Source organism: Cupressus sempervirens, chromosome 5 (genome assembly GCF_028749045.1).
Source record: "Cupressus sempervirens isolate cs-2001-9-10 chromosome 5, ASM2874904v1, whole genome shotgun sequence".
Taxonomy (NCBI): domain Eukaryota; kingdom Viridiplantae; phylum Streptophyta; class Pinopsida; order Cupressales; family Cupressaceae; genus Cupressus; species Cupressus sempervirens.
In genome coordinates this window covers 722,523,382-722,551,086 of record NC_143122.1, presented here as the reverse complement: position 1 = coordinate 722,551,086, position 27,705 = coordinate 722,523,382, and the positions used below count along the sequence as shown (strand labels likewise).

General features: G+C 36.7%; 1 protein-coding gene across 2 annotated transcripts in view; it reads right to left on the bottom strand.

Moving 5' to 3' along the window:
* SURF1 (Surfeit locus 1 cytochrome c oxidase biogenesis protein) overlaps window positions 1-27,003 on the bottom strand; it is a 63,461-nt gene extending 36,458 nt beyond the window's left edge. The window contains exons 1-3 of one of the 2 annotated variants that reach the window (XM_089832466.1): window positions 26,634-27,003; window positions 4,530-4,627; window positions 3,760-4,016 (exon numbers count right to left, since the gene is read on the bottom strand). In XM_089832466.1, coding sequence (XP_089688592.1) covers window positions 3,760-4,016; window positions 4,530-4,627; window positions 26,634-26,763 — 485 coding nt within the window. In that variant the 5' untranslated portion in view covers window positions 26,764-27,003. The remainder of the gene's footprint in view (window positions 1-3,759; window positions 4,017-4,529; window positions 4,628-26,633) is intronic. The other variant, XM_089832465.1, reaches the window with a different exon arrangement.
* Between the last annotated feature and the right edge of the window lie 702 nt (window positions 27,004-27,705).

Below are 27,705 nucleotides of genomic sequence, written 5' to 3'. Positions count from 1 at the left end.
GCCTTTGAAGGTACAAAATAACCAAGTATTTAAACTTAGAAAGAGCAATGAAACATACACTAAAAAATACCTTAAACTATCATCTATATGAATATGGACACCCATGCTACAATTCCTACAAACTTGCAAGTAAATGAAGATCTTAATAAAACTATAAATATAAATGTATACACAGTCTGCTAAAGACACGTCCATTCTAGTTAATTTGTAGGCAAATTTATTTTCCAAACAAAAAACATTTAAGAATTAAGGATGACATATTTATTTAAAATTTTCTTTTCCATTATAAAGGGAAGTTATTTTGACAATTTAAGGTCTATATATAAAATTTCCACTCAAAAAAAGAAGCCCATTGATATTGATCAATTGTAATATTGACTAATGTATAATATTAACATAATCACAGAAAATAATCTGATTTATTGTCCTACGTGCTAAATTATTGACATAAATACTTTTGTATTTGTATTCTTTGTTTGAAACCCTCAATCAAAAAATATTCATCAGTTGAAACTTGAACAATGCTCAATTGAGATTAGTCATGGACCACCGATTGAGTGGAACCTCAAACCAGAGTTACTCAGGAAGATAAGTTCAAAAAGGGCTCGATTGAGATCACAAAGATGTCATTTATTAGAGAAATTCTTTGACACAGTTACTAGTGCAGATAAACAGTGAATCAAAGTCACTCATGGGTAACTAATTGATTAAGGTTTGGCCGAAGTTACTTTTGGGTCAACACTTAATGAAGATTTGATCTATGTTTTTGACAGTGGTAGCACAACCAGCTGACAACCAGCAGACAACCACACAGAGCCCCCTAACGGTTTACATCAAAAACATAAGTATAACAGTAATTAAAAGTACTAGGGATCCTACCCTTAAAACCAGCAGAGTTTAACAAGTTAACAAAATGCATATAGGTGGTCATCGCATAGTACCACCTACAGCCCAGAACCAAGTTCAACATAAAAAAACAATACCATCACCAAATGATGGATAGTAATAACCAGCAGAGTACCAAAAAATACCAGGAACTAGGAGGCCACTAACTAGCATCTTTTTTCTTTTATTTCCCTGCCAGGAGAACCTTGTCCCAGTTGTCAACAAGGAAGCTATAGAGTAGCTTCGAGTCCTCCTTCCCAAGGCTCTCCTCCTCCGACGCATTAGCCAGCAGCTGGAGAGTGGTGGCAGCCGCATGAGTCACCTTAAGAGTGAACTTTGAGAAGAGGGTAAAGCCCTCCTCCACTGCATTGCACCTGTCCTTCAACTCCTAGAGATCCTTGCGAGTAACAGCTCCATCTTCCTCAGTTCCCAGCTTTAGAGCCCTACTGCAATTTGCCAGAGAATTCCTATTGTCCTACACAACAAGATTGTTAGTGGGGGCCTTTAGGTTTTCCAGACCATCTTTCCTAACCGGGGAGGATATAGTGTCAAGGGAGTCATTAACAGTTTGGGGTTCACCTGGTTGTCAGCAAAAGGCAACGTGATGGTGGCAGAGACATGGGTGGGGTCAAGGGAGGGGTCCTTGGTAGGATTGTCCGCCTCAAAACCCCAAGTGCCATCAAGAGTGTCATCCCATTTCTACACATCTTTGTTAGTCTCTTCTTTCCCCTTCTCCTGGTCGTCCCTTGAGATCTTATCACTCTCCTTAGTATCTTCCTCCTCCTCTTGAAAGCGACTGGCCCTTTGTTTATATATACCACGGGTCTTAGCAATTCTTCCCGACCTTCTGCTCCCACATATTTCCTCATCCGAATCGTTTTAATTCATTTAATGGCAGCCGGGTCCAGGGCCAGAGTTTTGTTCTTCCTACCCTTAACAGGGGTTTGGCTGGGAGAGGGCTGAGGAGTAGGGGCATAGCTGCCACCCGCAAACTCCAAATGTAGGGGGGGCCAGAGGGGAGGACATTATCAATGGCTATCACACAGGGAGGACAAAGGGCCAAGTGGAACTGAAAAAGACGAAACATGAGCCCTTGGTGTAGGATAGTGAAATTGGCCCCTTCTTTTTCTCTCTAACATCCATCACAGTCTCTTCAAGGGCATGCATGAGAAAGAAGGGAATGCAGACTAACTCCCTATTACGAAAATGGTTAAAAGGAGGGAAATGGTAAAAGTATTGTATCTGCCTTCCAGCGTCAAATATTTCATAATCACCAAACACACGTCATCCCAGGGCTCTAGAAGCTTATTCCTCCTAAAACCACCACGGTACCGATTTGGGGCCTCATTGCCTCTGAAGAAACTAGAAAAGCTAGCTTCATCCACCACCTTCGTAATCTTCTGCCATTTCCTGCCCAGAATGTCCAGGCCCATCGCCATGGGTCATTGGATTAATATTAGGACATCAATTGATTTTATAATCCCTCTATCAAGATAGTTCAAGAGGTGTTGATGTGATATAAGGAATTTTAAGTTAAATTAATCATTTCATTATTAGAAGCACTTGTATTTGGGATAGATAGAGAAGACTAAGTTAATTGGAGTCCCAAATTGATTAGTCAACTAACCAAAAAGATTGCAGCGAACATCAAAGGATGCTCTTCTCTAGATGTGATTTAGTGATGATCTTCATTCAACTCATAACTAATGGATTTGCATTCATATCTTGTGGAGTTTTACCACAGACAAGAAAATTGTTTCCCATGCACCTACACTATAGCGAACAATAGCACAAACCAAGCAGGAAAGACATTTCCAAACAAATAACCAATGCATTGGAAAGCCGTAATTAAACTTGTATAAAATCAACCAACCCCACCATTTCCATTAAAAAGCATCCCCTTGAGATTATTCACAATCATAAATGCCTAGGCAACAAGGGGATCCTTCAAACTGAAATAAAGGCATTTTGCTAGGTGGAATTCCTATGACAGTTTTGAAAACCACTGCAGAGATTTTAACTTGGCATTAGGATAAAAAAGGAAAGCATTGTTCTTGTTTTACTCTGCTGTAAAAGACATATTGTTCTCCCCCACTCTTTTATACAATTTAAAAACCAAATTGCAACTTCACTTGAGACATCTAACTCCCCAGTAAATACTGAAATATAATGTTTCCCGGGAATTTAATAGCTTTGTTTTATTAACAGATAGCTTAATATTAATCAGCACTAGTCAGGCGAATTGAGTGGACGGTTATACTATTTTCACTTCCTTGCACAACGCATATAGTTTTACAAATTAAGAACAATTGACAATGAAGAGCTTGAGGGAACCTGCCATTAAAAAGTATACATGTAATAGAAGTTTCAAAATATAGTTCACTCCAAGCAAGTAGCACCAAGCATTTTAGGGTCTAGAATCTAAAGATGATTGTATTGATCCATTTACAAGACTTGGTTGCAAGTAAATCGTAGATCTTGAAAGAAACTTTTGTAAAGCCTTTTGAAATCTAAAATAAAGAAAAGGTATGGTTTAATTTCACAGGTTAATTCACATATGGCAGCCCCATAGTTAAATTAAAAGTAAAAAAACTGCCAAAATATAGACATCATGTGATTTGGCAACAAAGATTGTGCAGGCTAGAGTCAACTTAATTTTTAAGACAACCATATAAAATGGGTACAGCCGATCTCCATCCCTTGCTTTTTATTCTCCAAAGAGGCAATATTAAAGACTTATCAGACTATATAAACTTAAAGTATTTTGGTTTTACAACTATTTTATATAACGAAAAAATATTAAAAAAACATCTATAACCCATCAAGTCTAAAAGGGAACAAAAACTGCATTTCTAATTTGATGATGTTACCTACCTTTCATTGTTCTTCTGTGCAGGCATTAAAGGTGTCACTACATAGTATCCATTTTCTGTTATTCCAGAAACACTCCTTGAACGAGGACCAACATAAATTGATTTAGCCTCATCATAAACACCTTGGCAGACCACCTTCCTGAACTCTAAAGTGTTTATATTTGCCTCTGCTTGTGGATTTGAAGCATTTGAAAGAAAATTAGACAGTGGAACAGGATCTTGCTCCAGCCTCTTTTGTCTATGCTCCAAAAGCTCTATCTGTATTGAAATGAGAATGACGAAAAATGCATGTGTTAGATTGAAACAAGCAGGAACATTTTGAATACTGCAACAAAGATCAAAATTCAAGTTGCAAGGCTGTAAAGACTCTGAATATTCATGAGCAGGAATTCCTTCCCCTTCATATTGAGATATCAATTGTGCATGTAGATGCAGGTAACCAAATGATTAGCATCTGCCATATGAAACCAACTCATAAAACTACTCTTAAAGAAATCCAGTAAATTAATTCCTTTTGAAAATCAACGACACTAATTCCTGCTGCTTTTGTCTGAGACCACAATAATTCAAATTCCCAAGGGGAGTAAACAAACTTATTAATCTGGTGGGCATGAGGTGGTTTTCACACAACAATTTTGAGGTTAAATTCAAGTGTGATACATTATCAAAATCTTATGAACAGACCCAAGCTTACTCACCTAGCAGAAGGAATGAAATTAGTTGCCATTTTTAATGGCAAGCGAATCAAAATTAAATTTCTGTTTTTCGTACCTTCTTCTCGCGTCTAAAGAGTTGCCATGTTCCCAATCCAAAAGTTGCAGCTCCTGGAACAAAAAGCAACAAATCTAACCACCTCCATTTTTCCTTCTCTGAACTCAAACCAACAATCAGAAAAGAGCACTCAGGCCATGAACGTAATCCCCTCTCTCCAAATGCACATTATTCTAATATTACTAAACCTTAAGGTTCTTTAGATTGAAAAGCAGACCTGCACTAAACATAAGTACAGACCACAGATAAATTATACAAAGCTGTTGCAAAAGTTGGGTAGTAAACACAAATAATAATTCATAAAAGCACTCGAACCATTAAATATAATACTAATTCTTCAAATACGTATTGGAATGTTATGTCTTAACATTTTAAAGATTATAAATGTCCTACATTATGTCTACATAGAAAGAAATCTATAATTGTCTACCCTTCTAGTAACATTCTAATACAGGTTTATCTAGTTTGCTCAGACATTTAAAAAAACATAGAAATAATAGTCAACAGCTACAGTAATGATAGTTATCTAGTTCCTTTATAGAGTTTGCAGATTGAAGCAGTAATTTCAAATGGAAGAAAGCAACTATTTCACTCAGTTAAACTTTCATTATTTGATACCTGATTTAACTTATTACAGACCTTGTTTGAGCATTAATGTCATAACCCTTTTTAGAACTACTATATTTCACTGCACATATTGCTCTGTGCCCTAGATGGTTTGTCTTTTCATTAAATAGTAGTATTGTATATGTCCCATAAGCAGTGTGCAGTTCCTTAAACAATGGTTTTATGCCCTAAGTGGTGTTGGTTTTACATTATACAGTGGTTTTAATAGTGTCCCCTTAATGATTTTATTTGGACTAAACCATGGTTTTGCAGATTGTGCCCTGAGAGGATTCCAGTCCCGGATTTTATGACCATTGCTTAACAAATCCTATATAGTTTAAATTACAAATTTAAGTGTAAGATTTTAATTCAGGTTATTAATGAATTTAGATTGATCTAACGATTCATTACATGTGGAAAACCATTCCTATAGAGTAAAAGTAAATTTTGATATATGTCAAGTTATAAATGCTTTGTTTCTTTCTAACTACTTGTTCTGGAAATTGGACACAAGAGCATCATGGTCAGTACGAAGAGGATATCACCAGGAAAGGGGGATGTTGAGTGGTTGTGACCAAAGACAATACTATGGGTAGTAAGACTTGACATCATGGAATTAGAGCACCTAAGTGGCCAAGGTCATTAAGTCCTATGATCCTTCAATGTGTCTTTTTCTTCCTAGCGTACTTGAAACTCCTTGATTGAAACCTTTTGTTTCCTTACCACCCTCATCCAATTCAAGATCGGGAATTACTCTTGGCATTATATTCTTCCAACAAAAATCTCCACCCCTTATGTTCTCTCATGGGTCACGTTTTACTTCATTTCATAAGCAAAATTTTAATACTATAAACAAAAACAAATTATTAAATTGTTAAAAAAAATGATCTTATTATAACTTAGGATAAGACCTTATTATACCTATATTTGTTGATTCACCTAAAGCCTTTGGTCGGCAAGGAGGCCAAATCATAATGTTATCCTTCGGTGGAAATATTTTTTCTTAGTTCAGATTGAAATTACAAGTCGAGGGAAAGAAGGAAAGCCATATTGTGGTGCACAATGGAAGGGTGGCGGATCTCCAGGGTCAACTCACTCATCCTACAGCAGAGATCGATGATTGCTCCAACTTTGAGAGTTAAGGAAAAAGTAATAAGGTGGCGAACATGCGGAAAGGACCTTTGATCCGTATTTTGTGAAGAAAAATGCAGAACCATGAGAGTTCTTTCTTTTAGCTAGTTTGTCGTCCTATGAGGAACATTGGATTGGGAGTGGGAGCAATAAAGGCGATAGGAAGTGGTGGAAATATTGACCAGCTCATGAAAAAGAAAGCTTTAGAAGAAGGTACAGAAATTAGTGGAGAAGTTGTAGTTGAGGCCATGAACTTCCTAGCAAACTTCTTGAGCAGTCCAAGTTTCCATAAGCAAGTATTGAACTCTTATTTCCTTCAGTCTAGTGATGAAAAAGTTTCTTGCTTTATTCAGCCACTAATCGGCTTTCTCAAAATATTGTTATCCTTAGCTTTTGAGAACTTAACATAACCATGTACAATCTGCAGTAGAAATCTATGATAAGAAATTGTGTATTCTTGCTTTTAGATAAGTAAAAAACTGTGAATAGACATAGACTCCCACTGTATCCAGTTATTCTTTGGGATAGAGTATAAAGAGAGCTTGTTAGCTTCTTGAAATAGTAGCAGCAATTATTGTATATTCTTGACTTCTTTCATTTTCTTTAACAGAGTTGAGAAAACTCCTTACTTATCTTCTCATTAATTGTTGCCAATCACCCAATTACTCTTTCAACGCTAAGAAAAGTACACCAATATATACTCCATGCAACTCGAATGTTTGTTTTCTGGAAACCACGTTGAATGACATCATTTTCCCTTATGATCTTGACTCTTCAAGAAGATTCCGTAACTTAAAGAATTAGATCTTTCCTTGTCAGCAAACAGTAATCCAAACTTGGCTGGAAAATTGAGAAAACCGTTATTCTATCCAAACTGAATTTAATCTCAACTAGGATGCTGAATATTCCAAGCTTCCATTTCAATAATGTTGCTATTATTACACAGAGAGTATGTTACAATAAATCCCTATCCCAGTCCTGTATTCTAGGTGCTCAACTATAGAGTAACAGAGAATGAGTTGAACACAAAGTAGGAAATTAGAAGGGTTGATCGGATAAGAGATTTTACTCAAACAACAAACCATTTAAGCCTTAAGGGCATTAAAAATCATCAAGATATACTGTCTTGAAGAGACGTGATGTTGAGATATCTTATAAGTCAATCACATAGTTACAGCAAAAAACATTAATTAATTAGCAGAGCTTGTAACTTATTCTATCCATATAAACCAAACAGAGTCAGGGTTCAATAAGACATGAAAACAAACTAGACATACCCATTCAAAACAAGGGGAAATGGGAAACTGACCCTTAAACATAGAGAGACTTGTATAGAATATCTTCAGGATCTTAGTTCAAGGAGAGATAATTCAGAAATATGTGCAAGAGGGAAGGGTGAGATGCTGACTCAATAATCAAAGATAAAACCTTTGCCAAGGTGAAATACTCAATGATAGTCAGAATAAGATCACCTGATACAATTGTAGTGAGGTGTCATATTGAGTTGGCAGATGGGCTAACGGGTATGACCAACTAAAATTATAGGTCATCTTACACAAGATCCCAGATTCTTGGCACAACCATCTCTTGTGGAGGATCAGCTCTGCTTCTAGAGTTGAAGTGGACAAGGAGGATCGAGTTACAATCCATGGTTGGGTGGATAAATGCGCGAGTGATACCTATTCCCCCAACTGCAAACATCTTTGTCATGTAACTTTGCAACCCCAACAAAGCATTAAAAAAAATGTGTCAAGTGCTTCTCCCAAGCAAACAACAGTTGCTGAAAGCATCCGTCAACATGATTTAGCATTTTGAGTCCTTAATAAGTCAACAAAGGAGGGGAAATGGAAATGAGTGAGCAACTATGCTCAAAGAGAGATAGAGTCTATGAAAACTCAAATCAAGATAAGCTATAGAATTTGATAACCCCTTAGGTTCTAAGATGTCACTAAATCTGTTGATGACATATGGTATTCAACTGTCAAACTGGAAAAAGGAAGGGATCAGCAGAAGATTGCATGGGATGCAATTGCTCCCATTAAAGATGCATGGTTAGCCAGAGCTTTCATGACAAATGTCTCAAACATAATGAGGTGGCCAGAAGAGATTTAGCCTAAGATTAGAGCAATCATGGCATCATGAAATATCCCAAACCGGATATTTACTCGATTTCTTCCTCAACATACATTCAGAACTTAAACAGATGCAGATGTAATACGATACAACATTGAAACCAGAAGACTCTCCACCAGATAATAACTTGTTCTTTATCAAAATAAGATTCAGTATTCAAGCATATGGAAATGTGTTACAAACCAACAGCATAAACCAGTAAACTCTCAAAAAACTCTTTAAAACAACGTTATTGCATTATACAACAGCAATACAATAACCAACTTCCAAAATCCAATCTTAAATACAGCTTAACAGTCAGATTGGAAAACTTAAGAAAAGAACCTGTAAGCACATGCCAGACACCTGATATGACGTCTCCAAGGACAATGGGTTTGCATCCACTATCTGTTGGCACAAGGGGCTATGTCCTCATACTAGCTGAAAGCTTAAGCTTTCCAAATACTCCCACAAGAAAGAAACTAAAATCTGAAATAATAAATCCAAGCATATCCAGAAATGAGCCTCTTTCCCTTTTTAATACACAAGCTGAGACTCTTCAACTCCCCTCTAGCTCTCGTCTTATTCCGCCTGTGACTCTTTCAACTTCCTTCTGGCTTTTCCTCTTATTCCTCCTTGACCTTTAGCCCCTCCCTTATAATATTAAATTGCTCCATTTAATCCGCCTCCCATAGATGAATTTTAATATTATAAGGATATATCTGAAAATCCTCTAATGTCCCAAAAAGGGGCATTACAAATCTCCCCTCCTCAAAATTGCTTGTCATCAAGCAATTAATACCAAGATCCCCTATAAATTTGTTGGTAGCTCTATAGCCCGATCTGAGAAAAAGTCTTGCCATACTAAGAAACAAAGTGTCGAACTGCGATGCTTCCATCAACCCGATCCCTGGATCCCGTGCTCATCCAAGTAATGTCATTGCACCTGAGGACTATAAAACTCTGAATGTCATTGTATCCAATGTCAAATTGAGTAGAATTGTGACCCAACTCTCAACAAGTCATAGATGCATACGGCCAACACCTGGGTCCCAAACACTGATAGAATAACCAACTGATATGATGAGATAAAAATGTATCCAGAAGTTAGGTATACCCCAGTAGACGGTGACAATTCGTTCCAAATAAATGATGTAGGAAACGAGCTGCCCACAAGCTGAAATCAGCACCATGGGCATATAAAAAATAATACTGCCATCATTGCTCCGAAGAATCCCTAAATACATAGGGGTCATGAGAAAGAATGAAGCTGAAAGAGCATTCCCTATGATTAACACATAACTCTCCTCAATACTACACCAACATCTATCCAAAGGCTGATGTATATAATCCAACCAACTCCTGTATGGTGTGAAATCGGGAACCCTATTTAGACTGATCCAATGACGCACAACGGTAGTCAATTCACCACTCCCATCATGTGACCAAGTTTCGCTGTTAGGAGTTGTACCCAGATCCATAATTCTGAAATCAACATCATCCTCTTCCAGGAAATCAAGAGGAACTCTCTCTTCTACCTCAAAAAGTGGGCTATCGAAAATCCAAACAGCATCTATCTCAAACAAAGGGTTGTCTATAAGCTAAATGTGATCTAAAGTTTTGGAACTTGGTCACTTGGGGCAACTATCCAAATCATACGTCTACTGAATGCTATCAAGTTCATCAATTACCTCTAGGAAAAATTCCTGGCTCTCTTTATCCTTATGTTCTTGAGAGTGACTCATGATCCTAATCTGATTTTCCGCTTCCTGAAAGGATGTTTGAGCATCATCTAATGCCTCATGAGTATACCTAAGCTCTCTATTGAGCCCTATAATCGCATTCCTTTCTTTATTCAGCTGATCAACATGTATTTCAGCAACTTCAAGAATATTATCCTTGTCGGAAAGTAGACATAAATAATCTGATTTCATAGTTTCAAGAGCCATTTTGATCACTTGCAAATCAGAAACAAGCCAATCTACTTCCACTCCCTTTTGAATCTTCCTATAGAGATCTTCCACCATCTTGTGAGTGTTGTCATAACTGTTACATCCCAAATTTTGCCCTAAAATTTTAAACTGATTATAGATGTTGAATCAAATTATTTCATGTTCGTATGAAATTGAGTTAGTTAATTATAGCCGTTGATTATTCCTTCATGATCATGTGAAATTGAGTTAGTTAATTATAGTCGTTGTATCGATTTAATTATCATATGTAAGTGAGTTAGTTAATTATTGCCGTTGTATCAATTTAATTATCATATGTAAGTGAGTTAGTTAATTATAGTTGTTGTATCAATCTAATTCATGGTCATGTGAAATTGAGTTAGTTAATTATAACCGTTGTACATATATGATGAGCATGTAAAGTTAGTTATTCTGACATTGATGAAATCCTTAACGATTACTTGATGATTTCGAATTAGCAATTTATAAATCTTGAATTGATGTCTTGGCAAGAATGTTGTTTTGAATGATTACAAGATGAAAACTGAAGAGAGAGGGGAAGCATTGTGAAACGGGGTCATCGGAAGGGGATGGTCGAATAGTTCAGTCATCAAAATCGACAGGTTTGACCTAAAACCATCTTGGCAAGGTTACTTGGACTTGGCAACATATTTCATGGTGGAACTGCATGAGCTATAAGTGGAACATTATAATAAATAATATAAAATAAACATAAATTCTTACCTTTAAAGAATTATCAAATATAAATATTATTTAGTTATTATTTTACTTTCTCAAATATGATCATATGTAAATAATAATAAGATGACACCATTACATTATAAATTAATTATCCAATGATGCCACCCTATCATTACGTACACATAAGCATAACTGAGAAAATAAAATAATATTAATTTTTAAAATCTTTCATCTTCTTCCTTTCTTACTTTTCCCTCCTTTCTTTCTTTTTTCTCTTAAGTCGATTTGAGGGCATTCGAATTGAATCTTGTAACTGTAGATAGCCGTAGAGACAGGCTCCTTCTATATTCTGAATTTCTTTAGTCATCTATCGACATTCTTTCATTCACTCTCCTTCGGCTTCTCTAATTCCTTAGCAATCGAGTTCCCTATTAGCCATCATTATAGAAACTAAACCCTGTTTAGATAATATCCTGTTTTAATTTGAATCAATAGCATTTATCGCAGATTGCAAAGCAAGATCGACGGATCTATTCAAGCGCAGGCTCATCTCAGAATTTGGTGACAGAGAGCCACGTAAGATATCTGATTTAACTCTTGTAACCATTACACTTTCCTTTTGATGTTTTGAATGCAGAATATAATCCTTGAGTCGGCAATTCTAATCATGATTTCTTTTAGCATTCGCATGTGGAAATAAAACCCAAACTGAAAATAAGTTTGTCATTTTCCATTACCAAGTTTGTCGTTTCCTTTTGTGGTCATATAACAACAATAATTACTTGAAGTCTATCGTAATCCATGAGAAGAATGACATTTTTCCTTTTGTGATAACATTACACTGATTCATACACAAGTTTGATGATTTTCTTTTATCCATATGCATATCCGAATATGTAGAATTTCACTAAATCAATTAAGGTCAATGACTAGAAAGTTATCATCTAGTTGGATATCAATTACATCCTGATATTATACAACTAACTGATGTTGAGATATTGAAATCAGTACGCCAAGGAATTCACCAAGCGAAAATGCCAATATATGGTGAAGGTGTAAAGTATCTATGTAAAGTTAATCTGAAGGCACCAAGGAATCACCGGCTTGATAACCTGAATATGGTGAGGAGGTGTAGAGTTATCTGCAAAACAAGAATGATATCAGAATAAAATAAATAATGCATTAGCTCATGCATATTCCATACATGAAGTTGTCAAGCCAAGAGGTGGAGATCGGGTTTGTCAACCCACAATTTGAAATCCTTGGCCAGGGTGGAATTAGGCAAATTTGCCGGAACAAGTGATCTATGTTGATTGTCCAAACGCTTTAGTTATTTTGTCGAATAACTGTTGGGACCTCAACCCACCTTGATACTCTGATGGTTGGATTTATGAACATCCCAAGCCCGACCTCGGGGTAGGGAGGGTCGTTCTATTAAATTAGAATAAGTGGAGATAAGTAATGGTCCACGATTAGGAGATTAAGCTTATGTCAATGCTTCTCCTCTCACCAATGCTAGGGCTTGGACAACAAGTAAAAGAAGTTTCACAATATTCACTGTATGTTCATTTCACCTCTGAATGTTTAGTTATTTCATTTCACGACGAAAGTTATTTACTTTTCTTTTAGGCTTTTACAAATACCTATACTTAAATTAGATATTTCTTTTCAAGAACATCTGTTACTTAATTTCAGTTGAATAATTCGAAGTAGTTAAATGAATACATCTGATATTTACTTTTAGCTAATTAAGAAGTTAATTGTTAACATCTCATTTTGTATTCTTGGAAATTCAGTAACGTAAATAGATTTCATGTCAGTTTAAATAGTTGTTGGAATTCTTAATCATGTGAATAGAGTTAGAAAACATTTTAGTTTTAGACTAAAACTTGTTATGGAAAAACCGTATGTTACAATAACGTACCAATGATGCCACAACCATGTCCTTACTAACCTTTAGTTGGTTCTCTAAGGTATGCATTTCATTCTTGCAATTTTGAAGCGGTTCATCATTTTTGCAATGTCATCTCAATATGTTTACGGGCAACCGAGCCCACGGCTATATAGGTCGCCCCTATGCAGCGAGACATGTTTGGTTTGGTTCACCGGGCTGGGCCAACTCTCTCTCCTTTGTCATAGAATAGTAGGGACCAACTATCTCAACCAAATAGTAGCCCTCTAATTTTATGTCATGGGCATAAGAAATACCTGGTTCATCACACCTTTCAAGTTCATAGGCTTTCTTTCCTCCCTTCTCTTGACTTGCATGCAAAGGCCAAAGTGTTGTTAGGTTATCATTTGTATGTTAGACTCATCATACAAAGTCCCTATCATGCTATTACCCTATGTGCAACCGACTTCATCAACCTATTCATCAAGGCTAACCTCCCATTCACCAACATAGAAACTTACACCCTGCGCAATATCACCTACGGGATCATGAGAAGGCTGTAAATCAATGGTGGTTGATAGTTCTTCTTTTTCGATACCCTTTGTTAGAAGATTTTGACCTACTGGAAATTCTTCATACAAATTTTTGCACTGGTCTTTTTCAAGGAGATCCTGAACCAATTCAAAGTACTTTCTTTTTGCCATGTCCCTCTTATTTTGTTGTTGTAGATGAAGATCCAAGTAATCACTGAATGATAAATCATTTTGAATTCGGGTAGGAAGTTCTTTATATTCCCCGTAAATGTCAAGTATTTCTGCTCTTCTATTAGATTCAAAATCATGGGCTAACTACGCTTGTGGCTTCATATTATTTTTCATTATTTAATCTTAGCCCTGTATCTTTCCCTTAGATAAATTACTTTCTTGTGCAAGTAAATGTTCAGAAGTGCTCACCTGCGACACCAAATGTAATCACTAAAATTATCTGTTGCTTAGGAAATCTTTATTTCTTACACGAGAACCTTTCCAAGATCTCTGGTTTGCAAATTAGATTTTAACATTGCAGGTGTTGGACTTAAATCCAAATCAATGTCACTGCTACTCATTCCAATTCCTGTTTACTCATCAAATGGTTCGTGACAGTGAACCAATGACTGTTATACAATACATGGATGGCTGAGTTTCAAATTCTAATATGTGGAATGAGTAAATATTGAACATACCTATTATTATTGGTGGGTGTTGATGGTGGAAATCTGATTGTGCTGTAAGTGCCCGCATAGTATCCACTTCTAGACACCTAAACACCATGCCATTTGCCACTATGGAGTCTGCTCAGCCCGACTACAATCAAACTCCTCTTCACAATCTCCAGATTTCATGCATTTACAGCTATACTGGTTGTACGTGTCTTGAGGAACGGCGAGGCTATCTTCTTCAATGTCATGCGCTAATCCGAGAGCTACTATCAAGATACATAGACGTCTGGTAATTCCCTCAGTTACTGCACTCTGTTCCTGCTATCAACCTTACCATGTCGCTACTAAAATGAAGATATTCACCTACAGGATCTACTATGAGGAGAGTCTGAGCTGCCATCCAGCTACTCCCATATGCTACTGTGATTCAATCACTAGGAAAATGTTGACATAGCATTACTGAATAATGGATAAGTCATTGTAGATACAAAACGTATTCCTCCAATTGTATCACCGAAGTAGAAAGTTGCATCAGAATTCTTTGGAGAGAATCGAACTAAAACTTGATCTTTTATTCTGATACTATATGATCGCCCTCGTAGAAAGGATTCAGAGGGAAAAACTCCAATTATGTGTTCAGTGTTGTTAGAAGTCGCATTCTAATGACTTGACTTTCTTCCAAAAGAAGGTCTGTTAGCAATATTTCCACGTTGCAATAATGCACTTCCACCAATATCATAAACTACTTTTGAACATAATGTTGATATTATTAGGGGCAGTCCATATATTTAATGGATTTCTGGCTTGCACATGCAAAGACCTTGAATGACTAGAACTTTAGTCAATGTTAACGGAGACATGCTTGCCATGTAATACAACCACAAGATAGAACAAGTAGCGTACAATAGTGCCCCTCAATGATGGGTGGAATAACAGTTGAAAGTGTCGTGCATATCAAATTTGTAAGCATTGTTACTTCAAAGCGTAAACGTTCTTTTCACTTAACACCCAAGGACTCTCTGATAGCAATTTGCAAGTTCACGGCAAGAGGTAATAATGAGATTATTCGATATTTCAATCTCAGCAACTGTCAAACATAAGTCAAAATTCACAACCTTGTAGACAGGTTACTAATTTGAATGGAACTGATATCGTGTAATGTCAGGGACGTTTCTCCAAATGTCTCAATATTCCCCAATGAGATGGAACAACCCCTTCGATTATTGTCTTTTCCACCACTTGACAATCTCCAACCAGTTTGCACCTCTGTGAAGGCAGAAATATGTTGCCCAAGACAATACAACTACTTATCGATATCAAGGAATATTTAACAATATGTGCTAATAATCCCTCCACTATCGTTACTACTCTAATAAGAAACACGAGTCGGGCAAAGAGGAGTTGCATAACGCATTTTCCATGTTTCCCCACTGCGAATAATTGGCACTCCACATGACTTTTACAGAAATCAACCCCAGTGTAGACAAAATTGGTAGGAAAGATCACTTGCTTTTCAATTTCTGACTCGGCAACCTTCCTTATTTCCGAAAAGACTCACACTTACCATGGATTCTAACCTTGTCCATATTTATTGTCTACAATAACAATCTTCCACTCACCGCTTAATTCAGGAAACAACTCCTAACCTATAACCACCATATTATGAAAGATTGACCTCTCACGATAGTCTCTACATGCAAAGATCATCTCCTATTGTTGGTTATTTCTTGCCTAATAACGCTAAAGTAATCACCCAAGTGTGCTAATCTAGGTGAAATAATACCTTAGCTTTAGCTCAAGCTTCTATTTTAAGATTTACGGCAATAGTAAGTGCTCAAGAAAATACTTCGCAACGCTTGATTAGTCATGTTCTTCAACACATTGCCTCGTAACATTTAGTCATTTGCCCAGCATTCTTATCCGTTCCTTGCACATAAACTCAAACCTCTTATTTCAATCAACTTTCTCTACTATAGAATATATCGGCTTCCATACAATTTTTCAAACTAAGTAGCTTTCCACGACAACAACAGAAATAACAATTCCCTCAACTCTTTCGTAGATTGAAGAATAGGCCCAATTTTAAAATAATTGTGGCTTGAGAAGAGGTCTCTGGAGTACTAAGCCCGAAAAGGTCTACCATCGACAACCAAAGGGATTTTGTCACTACATAGAATTTGTTATAATAAGATGGCCTATGCACATTTTCTTGCCAAGTATTTCTAAACTTAAATATTTTTGTTCCTCCTCAGCACAGTCCCGCACAGAGCTAGTTTTCTGTAAATCTTAGACAGTAAGATTTCTTTAATCTTCTTTATCAAATATAATCGCCTTAGCTCAGATTGTCAAAGTGCATCAATAAAAAAAATTAGAATTGCAAATACTTGTCTCAGATAAAATTTCCGAATAGACTTCACAAGATGGCAGGATATTTTGGCTCTGATACCACTGAAATATCCCTAACCATATATTTACGGATTTCTTTCCCAGATAACATTCAAAACATATATACGTGAAGTTGCATAGTAAAAACTAGTAATATAAATCTTAGAAAATATCCCCAATAGTTGTTTACCCAGTTGTTTCCTAAAAACCGATATTCAGAACTTAAACCATAGGCAGATGTATTACAGAACACAATAAAAAACCAGCAGATTTACCCAAAGATATTAACTCATTCTTTGATAATAAAATTAAGGAAATTCCTCAAAAAAGTGTTATTGCATTATACAACAGCAATACAATAACCAGCACTAAAAATCCAATCTTAAACACAATTTAACAGTCAAATTGGAACATTAAGAGAAGAACCTGTAAGTGCATACGAAACACCTAAAGTGATGTCTCCCCGGACAATGGGTTTGCATCCACTGTCTATCAGCACACGGGGCTATGTCCTCATACTAGTTGAAAACTCAAACTTTCCAAATACTCTCACAAGAGAGAAACTGAATTCTGAAACAATAAATCCAAGCATATCTAGGAATGAGCCTCTTTCCCTTTTTAATACACAAACTGAGACTCTTCGACTCCCCTATGGCTTTCATCTTATTCCCCCTATGACTCTTCAACTTCCCTGTGGCTTTTCGTCTTATTCCTCCTTGACCTTTAGCCCCTCCCTTATAATATTAAATTGCTCCATTCAATCCACCTCTCATAGATAAATTTGAATATTATAAGGATATATCTGAAAATCCTCTAATGTTCCAACAAGGGACATTACACATCACTCGATAATATGGTATCATCGTGGCATCAAAAGAGATATCCTCAAGAATATATTAAACCAAAATTTATCCTGTCCATGAAATGGATATGGTCCAGCAATGGTGAATATGGTTTGATTGCTGGGATCAGAAATATGCTCTATATCTTTACAAACGAATCATAGAAGCTGACCTTCCTACTGTGGAGCAGATTCAGCATACATGGCAAAATGTCACTTCTCTTAATACAAAACTGAACTGTACTTTAGGAAATTGGACTTCATATGGGATGATACGTAGGAAATCACACTGGTTGACATAGATAAAATCATAGTTGTGCAGATTCCATCACATACTGACTAAGTTAAATTCTGTAACTTTATTTGACTTGTAGAGAATTCCAAGGCAGTGATGATTCCAGTTTTGGCAACATTTCATCAATTAATTCATTCATTCTTGATTACATTAATTCTACTTTCTTTTAGTTTTTTCTTTCATAGTATGTGCAGGGCATTGCATAGACACATTTAACATGTACGTTGAATTGTACAGTTGTAAATCTTGCAATCATGTATAGTCTGTGTGTGTTCATGTGCATTAATTGCACCTGCCATTGGGATATGTCCATGTGAACTTGTTCGACCAGGAAATAAAGTGTGAAAGTCTCATGTGCATCCACTGCAGAAAATTCTGGTCAAGAGAGTTGGTTTCATATGCCTGTTGAAAGGATACACTGGTTTTCAAAGGAAAAATTTCTATGATGGAGCATACTTTAAGTATATCCTGTTTCATTTTTGAAAAGTGGGGTAGAGAAGCTTGTCAATAAGTTATCAATTGCTTCTGGATCTTCTGCTCCACCATCTTAGCCTTCCACTAACTCTAAGCTGTCATCATCATCTACTATCAGGTGCAACTGTCAGCCTAAACCAACCAAATGATCCCTGAAAAATAAAGAAGAAATTAAGCACATATACAGGTATGCTAAGGAAGGTTCAAACTGTGCACATGGATAGAGTTTGAAAGAAAGGCCCTTATACTGCTTACAGCAAATCAGAGAGAAATAAGAGAGCATTTGGAGTCTGGTAACTATTCAAGCTAACTCATCTAATATCAATGTAGCAGGAGAAGAGCTACATAATCTGGGAAGTCAGTCCAAAAAAAAATGCAATATGTCTAAGTGGTGTGTCGCACCATGCAGAATCTATATGGGAAGCTTGGAGATATTTGCCCACCGACTTGAAGAGGTAATGCATGCATGCATTCTATTTAGGCCCATAGGGTGGTGGGCCAGGATGTTTGTGAAAGAGCTTATCACTAAATTCTATAGCTAAGGACAGATGTTAATCATCTATTAGATTAGCATTGCTGCCTTTGAAATAGGATCCAACCTCTTCCCCATGTGTGCATTTCTTTTTGTTCACTTATGTCCTCTGAGCGCCAAGTTTATCTTCTCTGCAAAGGTGTAGTGTCTTGTGAATTAGCTGTTTGAGCTTATGTCTGTGAAGTTTGAGAACACTTAGCTATGAAATCTAACAAAACATCCATGGGGACAGTAATCCGTATAGACACCTAAAATTTACCTTATGGTCTCTTCTAATAACACAATTAACATTTATTTTTAAATCAGAGTCATACCTAGTTGATATTCATGTTAGTGTAGTTTTTTATTTTTCTTATTTTGGTAGGTTTTTCCTACACTTTTAATAATCTCGCTTAGGTTAATAAAGCCTGTCTTATTAGGTGAATGGTTGTGAGGTGTCACCTTCCTACATGTGAGCATCCATTAACTATCTTGGGAAGATAATTTGCTATCTTTAGTCCAATAGATGGTTGCTCCTCATTGGTTGGTGTTGCCACCTCCTCCCTTTTCCTAGCCTATATAAGCATGCTACCTGGCTTGTATTTGTATCTCTTGTTTTTGCATCCTCTTAATGCTATTTTGCTTCCAGCATTTGCATTACTCTCTTGGAAACTAACTCTATGATGCTATTTTGATTTTGTATCATTTGCATTCATAGTTTAGATATTTACTCTTTGCACTAGTTTTCTGGGTTATTAATCTTTTCAGATTCTAACATGGTATCAGAGCTTTTCTATGTGCAAGAGTAGATTTTAGTTTCCTTATTTGAGAGATTCGAGGGGGGGGGGGGGGGGGGCAAATAAACTTTATTGTAGTTTTTTGAAAAACAAAGTATGCTCTTCTCTTGCACCTTTGGATGATCCTGAGAATTAGAAAAGTTTTGACAAAAACAGTTTTTCTCTGGGGTTTCAATCTCAAATCTGACAACCAACTTGCATATTTGGAGTTTTCAATCAGTATTGCAGGTTCCAGCATGCCATTGATGGACTTAGGAAGCTGATCCAGCATTTGCATGTCATATTCTGGTTGCTGGGGTCGTTTTCTGATTTTTGGAGCCGTTTTTTACTATTAAAGGCATTTGATTTACACTACAGCAACATCTTCTATACATCAGCAAGAAAAACGGTTTCTGGGTTTTGTTCGTAGCCTCGAAAAACAATCTGGGTATCTTTTAAATTTTGCATGCAAGCTGTATATTTTGCAGAATCGAGCATGCAAAGCTACAGCCATACTCCTCTCCGTTGGCAGTCGCAGATTTGAACGCAGTTTTCAAATGTCTCATTCTTGCTCATACGAACTTCGATTTTGATAATTCTTATTATGAACTTGGCTATTTTTTTGTGCTCTATCCACTAGTGGAGTTGTTTTTTGATTTTCATGCATGAATTCTTCAGAAATTGCAGATTCTCAGTCGTGACTGTGCACAGTTCTCTTTTTGGAAACTTCGGAGGATCATAACTTTCTCATACGACCTCATATCGAGGCGATTCTTTTTTTGAAAGTGCATGATTTCTCGAGTAGATCGCAGTGGTGCTATTTTTTTCCTTGATTATTGTGCCCAAGTTTCACTTTTAGCATATGCTCTTTATGAGGAGACCCTGTCGGTTTTTCTTCCGTAACTTGAGCATACGGACGTATTTTTTCGATCCGAAAAATGCGTCGGAAAGCTGGTTCTGAGACGGAGATGATGGTACAAGTTTTTTTGATTTTTTCTATAGTCTGTTTGCCTTTTTTGGCAGTCAAAGCCAGATGTTCTATTTTGCTTTCCGGGAGCCATATCTCCCTCATTCAGACTCTTTTCTGGGCTCGCCAGATATTGTTGGAAAGCTGGTTCTATGAGTTATTCAGTTGCAGAGGTCTTTTATCTAGATTCTGCTCCAGGTTCTTTCTCCTTCGAGTTTTGCACTTTCACACTCTAGCGGATTACTTGGATTCTACAGGTCTTGGAATCTCTTCTTCTGTTCTTTTGGCTCACTCTTCTTTCTGACTTCTGAGCATTGTATCCTTCTATTCTGTTGCATTCCTTTTTCTGTAAACGCACTGAGATAAAGTGCCTGCTTTTGCATATCTGGGATCTTGTACACCTTGTGTTTGTTTGTACTCGCACTCAGTTATAAAGTGCCATGGGGGGTCATGATGTTTTGCCATTTTGTGCTCATCCACCTTTGTCAAGTGAATTTTTCTTCCACGACATTAGCCCATGTAGTGTGTCGATGACACTGCCCTTTATCCTGTGCTTGTACTTCTATTGCACTGTTGGTGTTCCTGATTCTTCTTCTTGCAGATGTTTTTGGCATTGCATTTCAGTGTTCCTGTCACCCCTCTCCCTGTTCAGCATTATGGGGGGGTTCACCTGTTGGCTCTATTGCTTCTTTGGTTCGGTTGAGTGATCTACGTATTCAGTTTTTGTTCCTATGTACTAGGCGGATGCAGTGGCTAGGCACCTATGCATTTCGGTGAGATGGTTCATCTACTATATAGACACTCATTCATTCCTACCTTTGGAGGTCACCTCTTCGATTGATCAGCTCTTCAGACTTTGTCTTCTCTACCTGGTCATGCACTATTTTAGTGGGGGTTCCAGTAGTTTCTTCTGACAGTGTTTGCAGCTTCATGCTCTTTTTTTGTTCCTCTCTTTGGGACATTTCCTAGATTGGAGGCTTAGTTTCCTTCATCTAGTTCTTTTTCTTATATTGGGTACCTGATCAGGCCTTGTTGCCGGGACCCATTTTCCTGCTTTCATAGCTTTGCTAGGTTAGCATCCACCTAAGCTTCGCTTATGGGGGGTTGTTAGTGTAGTTTTTTATTTTTCTTATTTTGGTAGGTTTTTCCTACACTTTTAATAATCTCGCTTAGGTTAATAAAGCCTGTCTTATTAGGTGAATGGTTGTGAGGTGTCACCTTCCTACATGTGAGCATCCATTAACTATCTTGGGAAGATAATTTGCTATCTTTAGTCCAATAGATGGTTGCTCCTCATTGGTTGGTGTTGCCACCTCCTCCCTTTTCCTAGCCTATATAAGCATGCTACCTGGCTTGTATTTGTATCTCTTGTTTTTGCATCCTCTTAATGCTATTTTGCTTCCAGCATTTGCATTACTCTCTTGGAAACTAACTCTATGATGCTATTTTGATTTTGTATCATTTGCATTCATAGTTTAGATATTTACTCTTTGCACTAGTTTTCTGGGTTATTAATCTTTTCAGATTCTAACAATTCATCACCCTGCTAATTATACAAAATTGACACTTCCTAACTATATTTTCCCTTTTAAAAATGAATTAATAATTTATTTAATCTGACACATTTATCATATGGTCATATCACTAACTAATCAAATAATTCTAGTATTGAATCAATTAGTTTCTATTTCCTCGCATCACTAACTAATTATAGAGTATTATTTCATTAGTCTGATGTTTTTGATATTAGATAGAAGCAAAACAAGGGTGTTGTCCCTTTCAAGACTGTCGTAGCAGAAAATCAACAGCACGCTATCAACAAATTAGCATCAAAGTTTATATAGAGTCCAGCAGCAAATTCTATGCTACTTCTAACAGCATACTATAAACTACTAAAGTATTAACTCTGGAACCATAGTCGACTAAACCAACAAAATTATAGAGTCTTAACATAAAGCCTCCATGGGCAACTAAGAGTAACAATAGTGAAATGCAAACTAGGCATGATCAGCGGACTTCAAAATTGATGGAATGCATGGCTACAATCCTCAGACAAGAACTTAAACAATTCCTTGTAATTCCCTTCATCCTTGATATCCTTCCCCAATACCTTCTTCTGCATAAGGCACAAAAATGTGGTAGAGCTATGCATTACACAGAGGTTAAACTTGAAGGTGCTAATCATCTTTGTTGCCAAATTGAGTACTTTGGTCTTCAGCATCCCTAGTTCTTTGGTCATAGCTTGGCCCTCCACATAGGTCCCTTTAACATTGGTCTTATTTGCTTTCTCTTCTTCAAGCATTCCATCTTGTGTTGAATCCACCCACTCAGTTTTTATGTTGTCAGAGATATGTGAAGAACTATAGTTTGAGGATTTATCCAAACTTTCTGTCCTTTCAGTATCACCGCCTTCCCCTTCAACAGCCTCCTTCCTCCCTTCCATCTCTGCAAGTTTTCCACTCCTCTGTTCCTCATCTTTTTCCTTGGCATCATAAACAACCAGCTGAGTCTCTTTACCTTTCTCAGCCCAACCTATGAGACCTTCTTGGGTTGCTCTCATTTCTATTGTTCTCCTCCCTAACCTCTTCCTCTTCCTCACTAATCACCTCTTGAACAGTAAATTTGGGCTTCTTGGTTAAAGGGAAGAGTTTTGTGCCCTTTCTCTTACTGGTCGTTAAGGGGATGGTAGCCTTGCTTTTCATGTCACAAAGTTCAATAGCAATCATGGAGGTTGTGGAAGGCTTTTCGGAATTCCCAGTTGTGAGGTGATTTTTTTAAGCACCCAAATGAAAGATGCATTTCTCCTTGCTAGCGCCGAGAGTATCAACTTTATGAGCAGGAGGCAGTAAACTCAAACTGAGGGTTTCCCAAACAACAATAGGCTTACAAGGGCATTGGACCAAGTGAAACTTGCAAAGCCTATAAATTAGGCCCTAATGCAGAAGAATAGGTTTCTTCCCTTGGGTTTTTGCAGCCTCAACAACCTCCCAAACTGAGCTTTCCAAGGAGTTTAGTGGGAAGAAGGGAAAGGAAATTAGGTCATGATTCTGAAAGATGTTTCAAGAGAGGCATGCGGTAAAAATAGTAAACTTTGAACCTCTCTTCCAAAGTGAAATACTTCACTATCATTAGGCATACCTGGCTCAAAGGGGGCAGCAGCTCTTCACTTTTGAATCCACCGTACAATTGACCAGACCTTCATTCCCTCTAAGAAATTTGTTAAGGCTATCATTGTCTGCACACAACTAGTCTTCTTCCATTTCCTGCCAATAGTCGACAGTCCAGTTGCTAGTGCAATAACCTCCTCATTGATTTCAAATAGAATCTCTCCCACAGTAACTCTCCTATCCTCCCAAGAGGTTGTAAACTGCATAGGCAATTCATCATCGTAGCCATTGATACACTCAACAAACTAAGAGACCACCTCCCCCCCCCACATAGCAGATATAACACACGGTAGAGTCATTCTTTATCTCATCATCCTTGCTTGGTTTAATACAAAAGTGGTCCCCACCCATCGTGTAAATAATAGTGGTAAAATTTGCGGAGAGGCACACCTAGATTTCAATCTCACTAAATTTAATACAGTTACAACAAACTGCCACACAAAATCACAAGTTACAGTGGCAGTATGGGCCTATTGCATGTGCCAGCTTGGTCGTAATTATTTCTCAGCCCCCTTATAACTGTCTGCTCATGTGGACAATACTTTGCATTACATGATAAAAATTTAGGCCAGATTCCCATGGCATTTCGCATTAGTCTAATGTTCACCACACATTCCTAACTAATTAAAATAAACATCACATTTAATTAGTGTAGTTTCTATCTTATGTTGTTACATAATTAATTAATCTAATTTCCATCACACGATACTAACTAATTAAGTAATTCTATTATTTAATTAATCTAACCTTTGTCAATATCCCAAATATAAATAAATGATTTCCCCCGTCTTTTATTATCCATCTTATGGTTGTAACACTTCTTTTTATCAATGCAAACTCTTTCATTTATTTTGAATAAACTAAACCATGATCATTCATCTTCTCCTAAATCCAACAAAGATACTCTCAACCAATCTCCACCACATATCTGATCTTCAAATCCCAACCATCCTTCCTCTCAACCCAAAAATCATAAATAGTGCTTTAAAGGTCCAAAATATATATGTGTAAATATGTTCATGCTGTTAAGATTCTGAAGTGTTTGTTTGAGCAAATACACTCCAAATCTGCTGAGCACATTCATTCTACCACGGAATTCATATTCGATGATGCATGGCTAAATATAGTTGTATGGATTTCATTTAGCTTAATCTGAAGTTTCTGCCTAATGAATAGGAATCCAATTTGCTTTGCATATGTTCCTCTTTCTTTCTGAATTTTGTGGTTAAAGTTCCTATCCCGCCAAGTTTTTTTTCAGACTTTGTATGAATGTCTGGTTAGGCATTCTGCTTCTGGTGTGAACCACTTGGCAGAGAAATGCAAAAACATTGATTGTTAATCTTTTCATATTTGTGCGATTATTGTAATGTTTTCCAATTTTTGTGTCTTTAATATTTGTAATGACTAAGGAGTGAAATCTAGCAAAGTATTCCTGGGGATGGTAGTCCCTATCCCAAATTCTCTGGTTCAAACATTGCATTAATGTCTGCTTAGACATTCTGCTTCTGTTGTGGAACCCTTAGCAGAGAAGCCCAAATACGAACTGTAAAAAGCTTTCCACATCAAAATAATAGATAGCTGGATCACTTGAATTAGAATTACAGCTACACTGCTGAGATATTCAGGCATTTACTTGATAGCTTGTTACATGTGTTGAACATCTAATAATCCAGGTTTATTTTAAGAAGGCCTTTATAATACTTTTCCATCTAAGCAATATGTAAGCAAATGGATTAGCCAATTGTGTTTGGAGAATGATTACTCAACTTATTATGACATATTCTTCATTCATGTTCATGTTTTGTTCTCATTACAGTGGATTGGATCATCTTTACACATAGGGTACAGTTTGTTTTGCAGAGTTGTTTTAAAGTGATGCAAAAATCACTCATCACAGGATCCTACGAATAACCCCTTGATTTTGCAGAAGAGAATTACCCTCACCTGTTAAAGGCCCAGATCCTACAGTAATCTGATTGTGATCTCTGCATTCGTGAATAACTCACATCCCCAGGAGCTAAACTGAGGCTGATAAAAATTTCTAGGCTTACAGGGAAGTCCATTTGGAGTACCAAAAATATCTGGCACAATAGTTTTACAAAATACTTCTGTAGCAATTAGTTACTGCAAACCAAACACTATTTCAATTTTGAATGAAGTTATATTTTTATGGCATCCAAAAACGAATTCATTGAGTTATGCCTTTAGGCATTTTTTAATTAATAACAGTCCCATGCCAGATCTTGGCATCTGTTTCTTGAGCTAGAGTACCCTAACCTCTAAAAACCAAGATTCTAGAAAGTTCACATAAAGGTAGTGTATGAATTTGGTACTGGGCACTGACCTTTTCCTTCCTACTTATAAGAAGGTTGAATGAGTGGAGTAAGATCATTCTCTCTCAGAATGCACAGCATTCGACAACATCCAAACTTATTATGATGTCATCTTGAAAGCCAACAGTATGCATAGCTTATTTGAAGTTGACAAGATAAAACCAAACTGCTGATTTTTTTGTTAAGATCCCTAGCAGAAGACTAGAAATTGAAAGGAATATTGGTCCCTTAGACTGCTTGGTCTCATGGACGTCATTAACAATCTTTCATTTAATTTCCTTCAGAAGTCGTCATATGTTCCTAATTAAGCTGCAGTACCCTAATTCGGGAAAACCAAACATAACTCGGGGAAGATTCATCAAAAATTGTTGAATGAATTGAGCATTGGACACTTAAACCTTTTTTAGACAGTATTCGTATTACGTAGGTGCTTTTCAAGAATACCTAAATGTGTATCAGATCAGAAGCTCCTGGTCAACCAAATACAAATCCGATAATTCCCCTCTTTTCTTTAGAACTAATCCTGGACCGTGTTTCCAGATGACGGTACAATGTACTAAATTCTCAAAACCAAACATAGGTCACAAACGTTTCGTTTAAAGAAGCGAGATAAAATTAATAATAGATTAAACCATTTTTTCTTAGTTTCACTTTAAGCGTGCATACTTTCAGACACCCAGATGAGTGCAGGACATGTTATCAGTCTGATGAAGAGACTATTTTCCGTAATGTACAAATGGATAAATATACAGATTGATGTTACCTTGAAACTTTTCTACGGATGTAACAAGGCAAGCTGGGGTCTCTGCTCCCAGAGATCGATTAGAAGACATCAGCAATGTCTTTTTAAAATGCATTTTGATTCCTCTCAATCTCGCTGGAAATGGAGCCATTAATCTGAAAATATATCGAAGTAGGCTACTTCTCTCTTTGGATCTTGGTGGGACTCATTACTCAAGAAAGCTAAACATAACTGATTGTAGTTTTCTTCTTTGGATTTTGACCCTGGCAACCCTCGGCAAACTCTTCCTATTTACATCAGTTTGGTAGGGTACCTATTTTCCCGTTAAGGAGAAAATTGAGCGTTGTAGTTTCGCTGTCCTCGAGACGACGGAGTAGATGATTTATGCTACCTGCCCACTGGGAGCATTCAACCCTAACAAAAGAAGAGTGAGGTCGTTTTTTAATTAAAAACTCGTTTAACTTTTTTCCCCTCTTCTAATACGAATTTGATTATTATTATTATTTTTATTAGTTCAATATATCTTCATTTGATGGTTGAGCTTTATTTCAATAAATTAATATTTGTAATTGATTCAAATAGGAGTGAATGAATTTAGTGCTATAAAGAAGATAGATATATTAATGCACTCTTGTCAAACTATTATGCATGATTGTAGGGACATTTCAAATAGAGTTGAATGAATTTAGGCTTATAAAAAATATGATCTAGGGACATTTCAAATAGAGTTGAATGAATTTAGGCTTATAAAGAATATGATATATTAATGTGTTCTTGTCAAGTAGTCATGTATAACAGTAGAGACATCTTAATCTTTGTATTTGAATTTTTAAAATATAAAAATCAATTGATAGAATGTTACCTTACTTATGTGGAAGTCAATTATCCTCATGTCAACCATCAATTTAAATATAATTGTCCTATCATTTAATCGCATATTCTTGCATTCCAATATATTGATATTTGTAATTAATTCAAATAAAGGTAAAATAATTAGCTAAGAGTTTATGACACAACGGTAAGGTGCAAGTCTCTCATCAGGGAGGTCTTTGGCTCGAGTCTGCTTGAACTTAGCACATAGTAATAGTTAGTC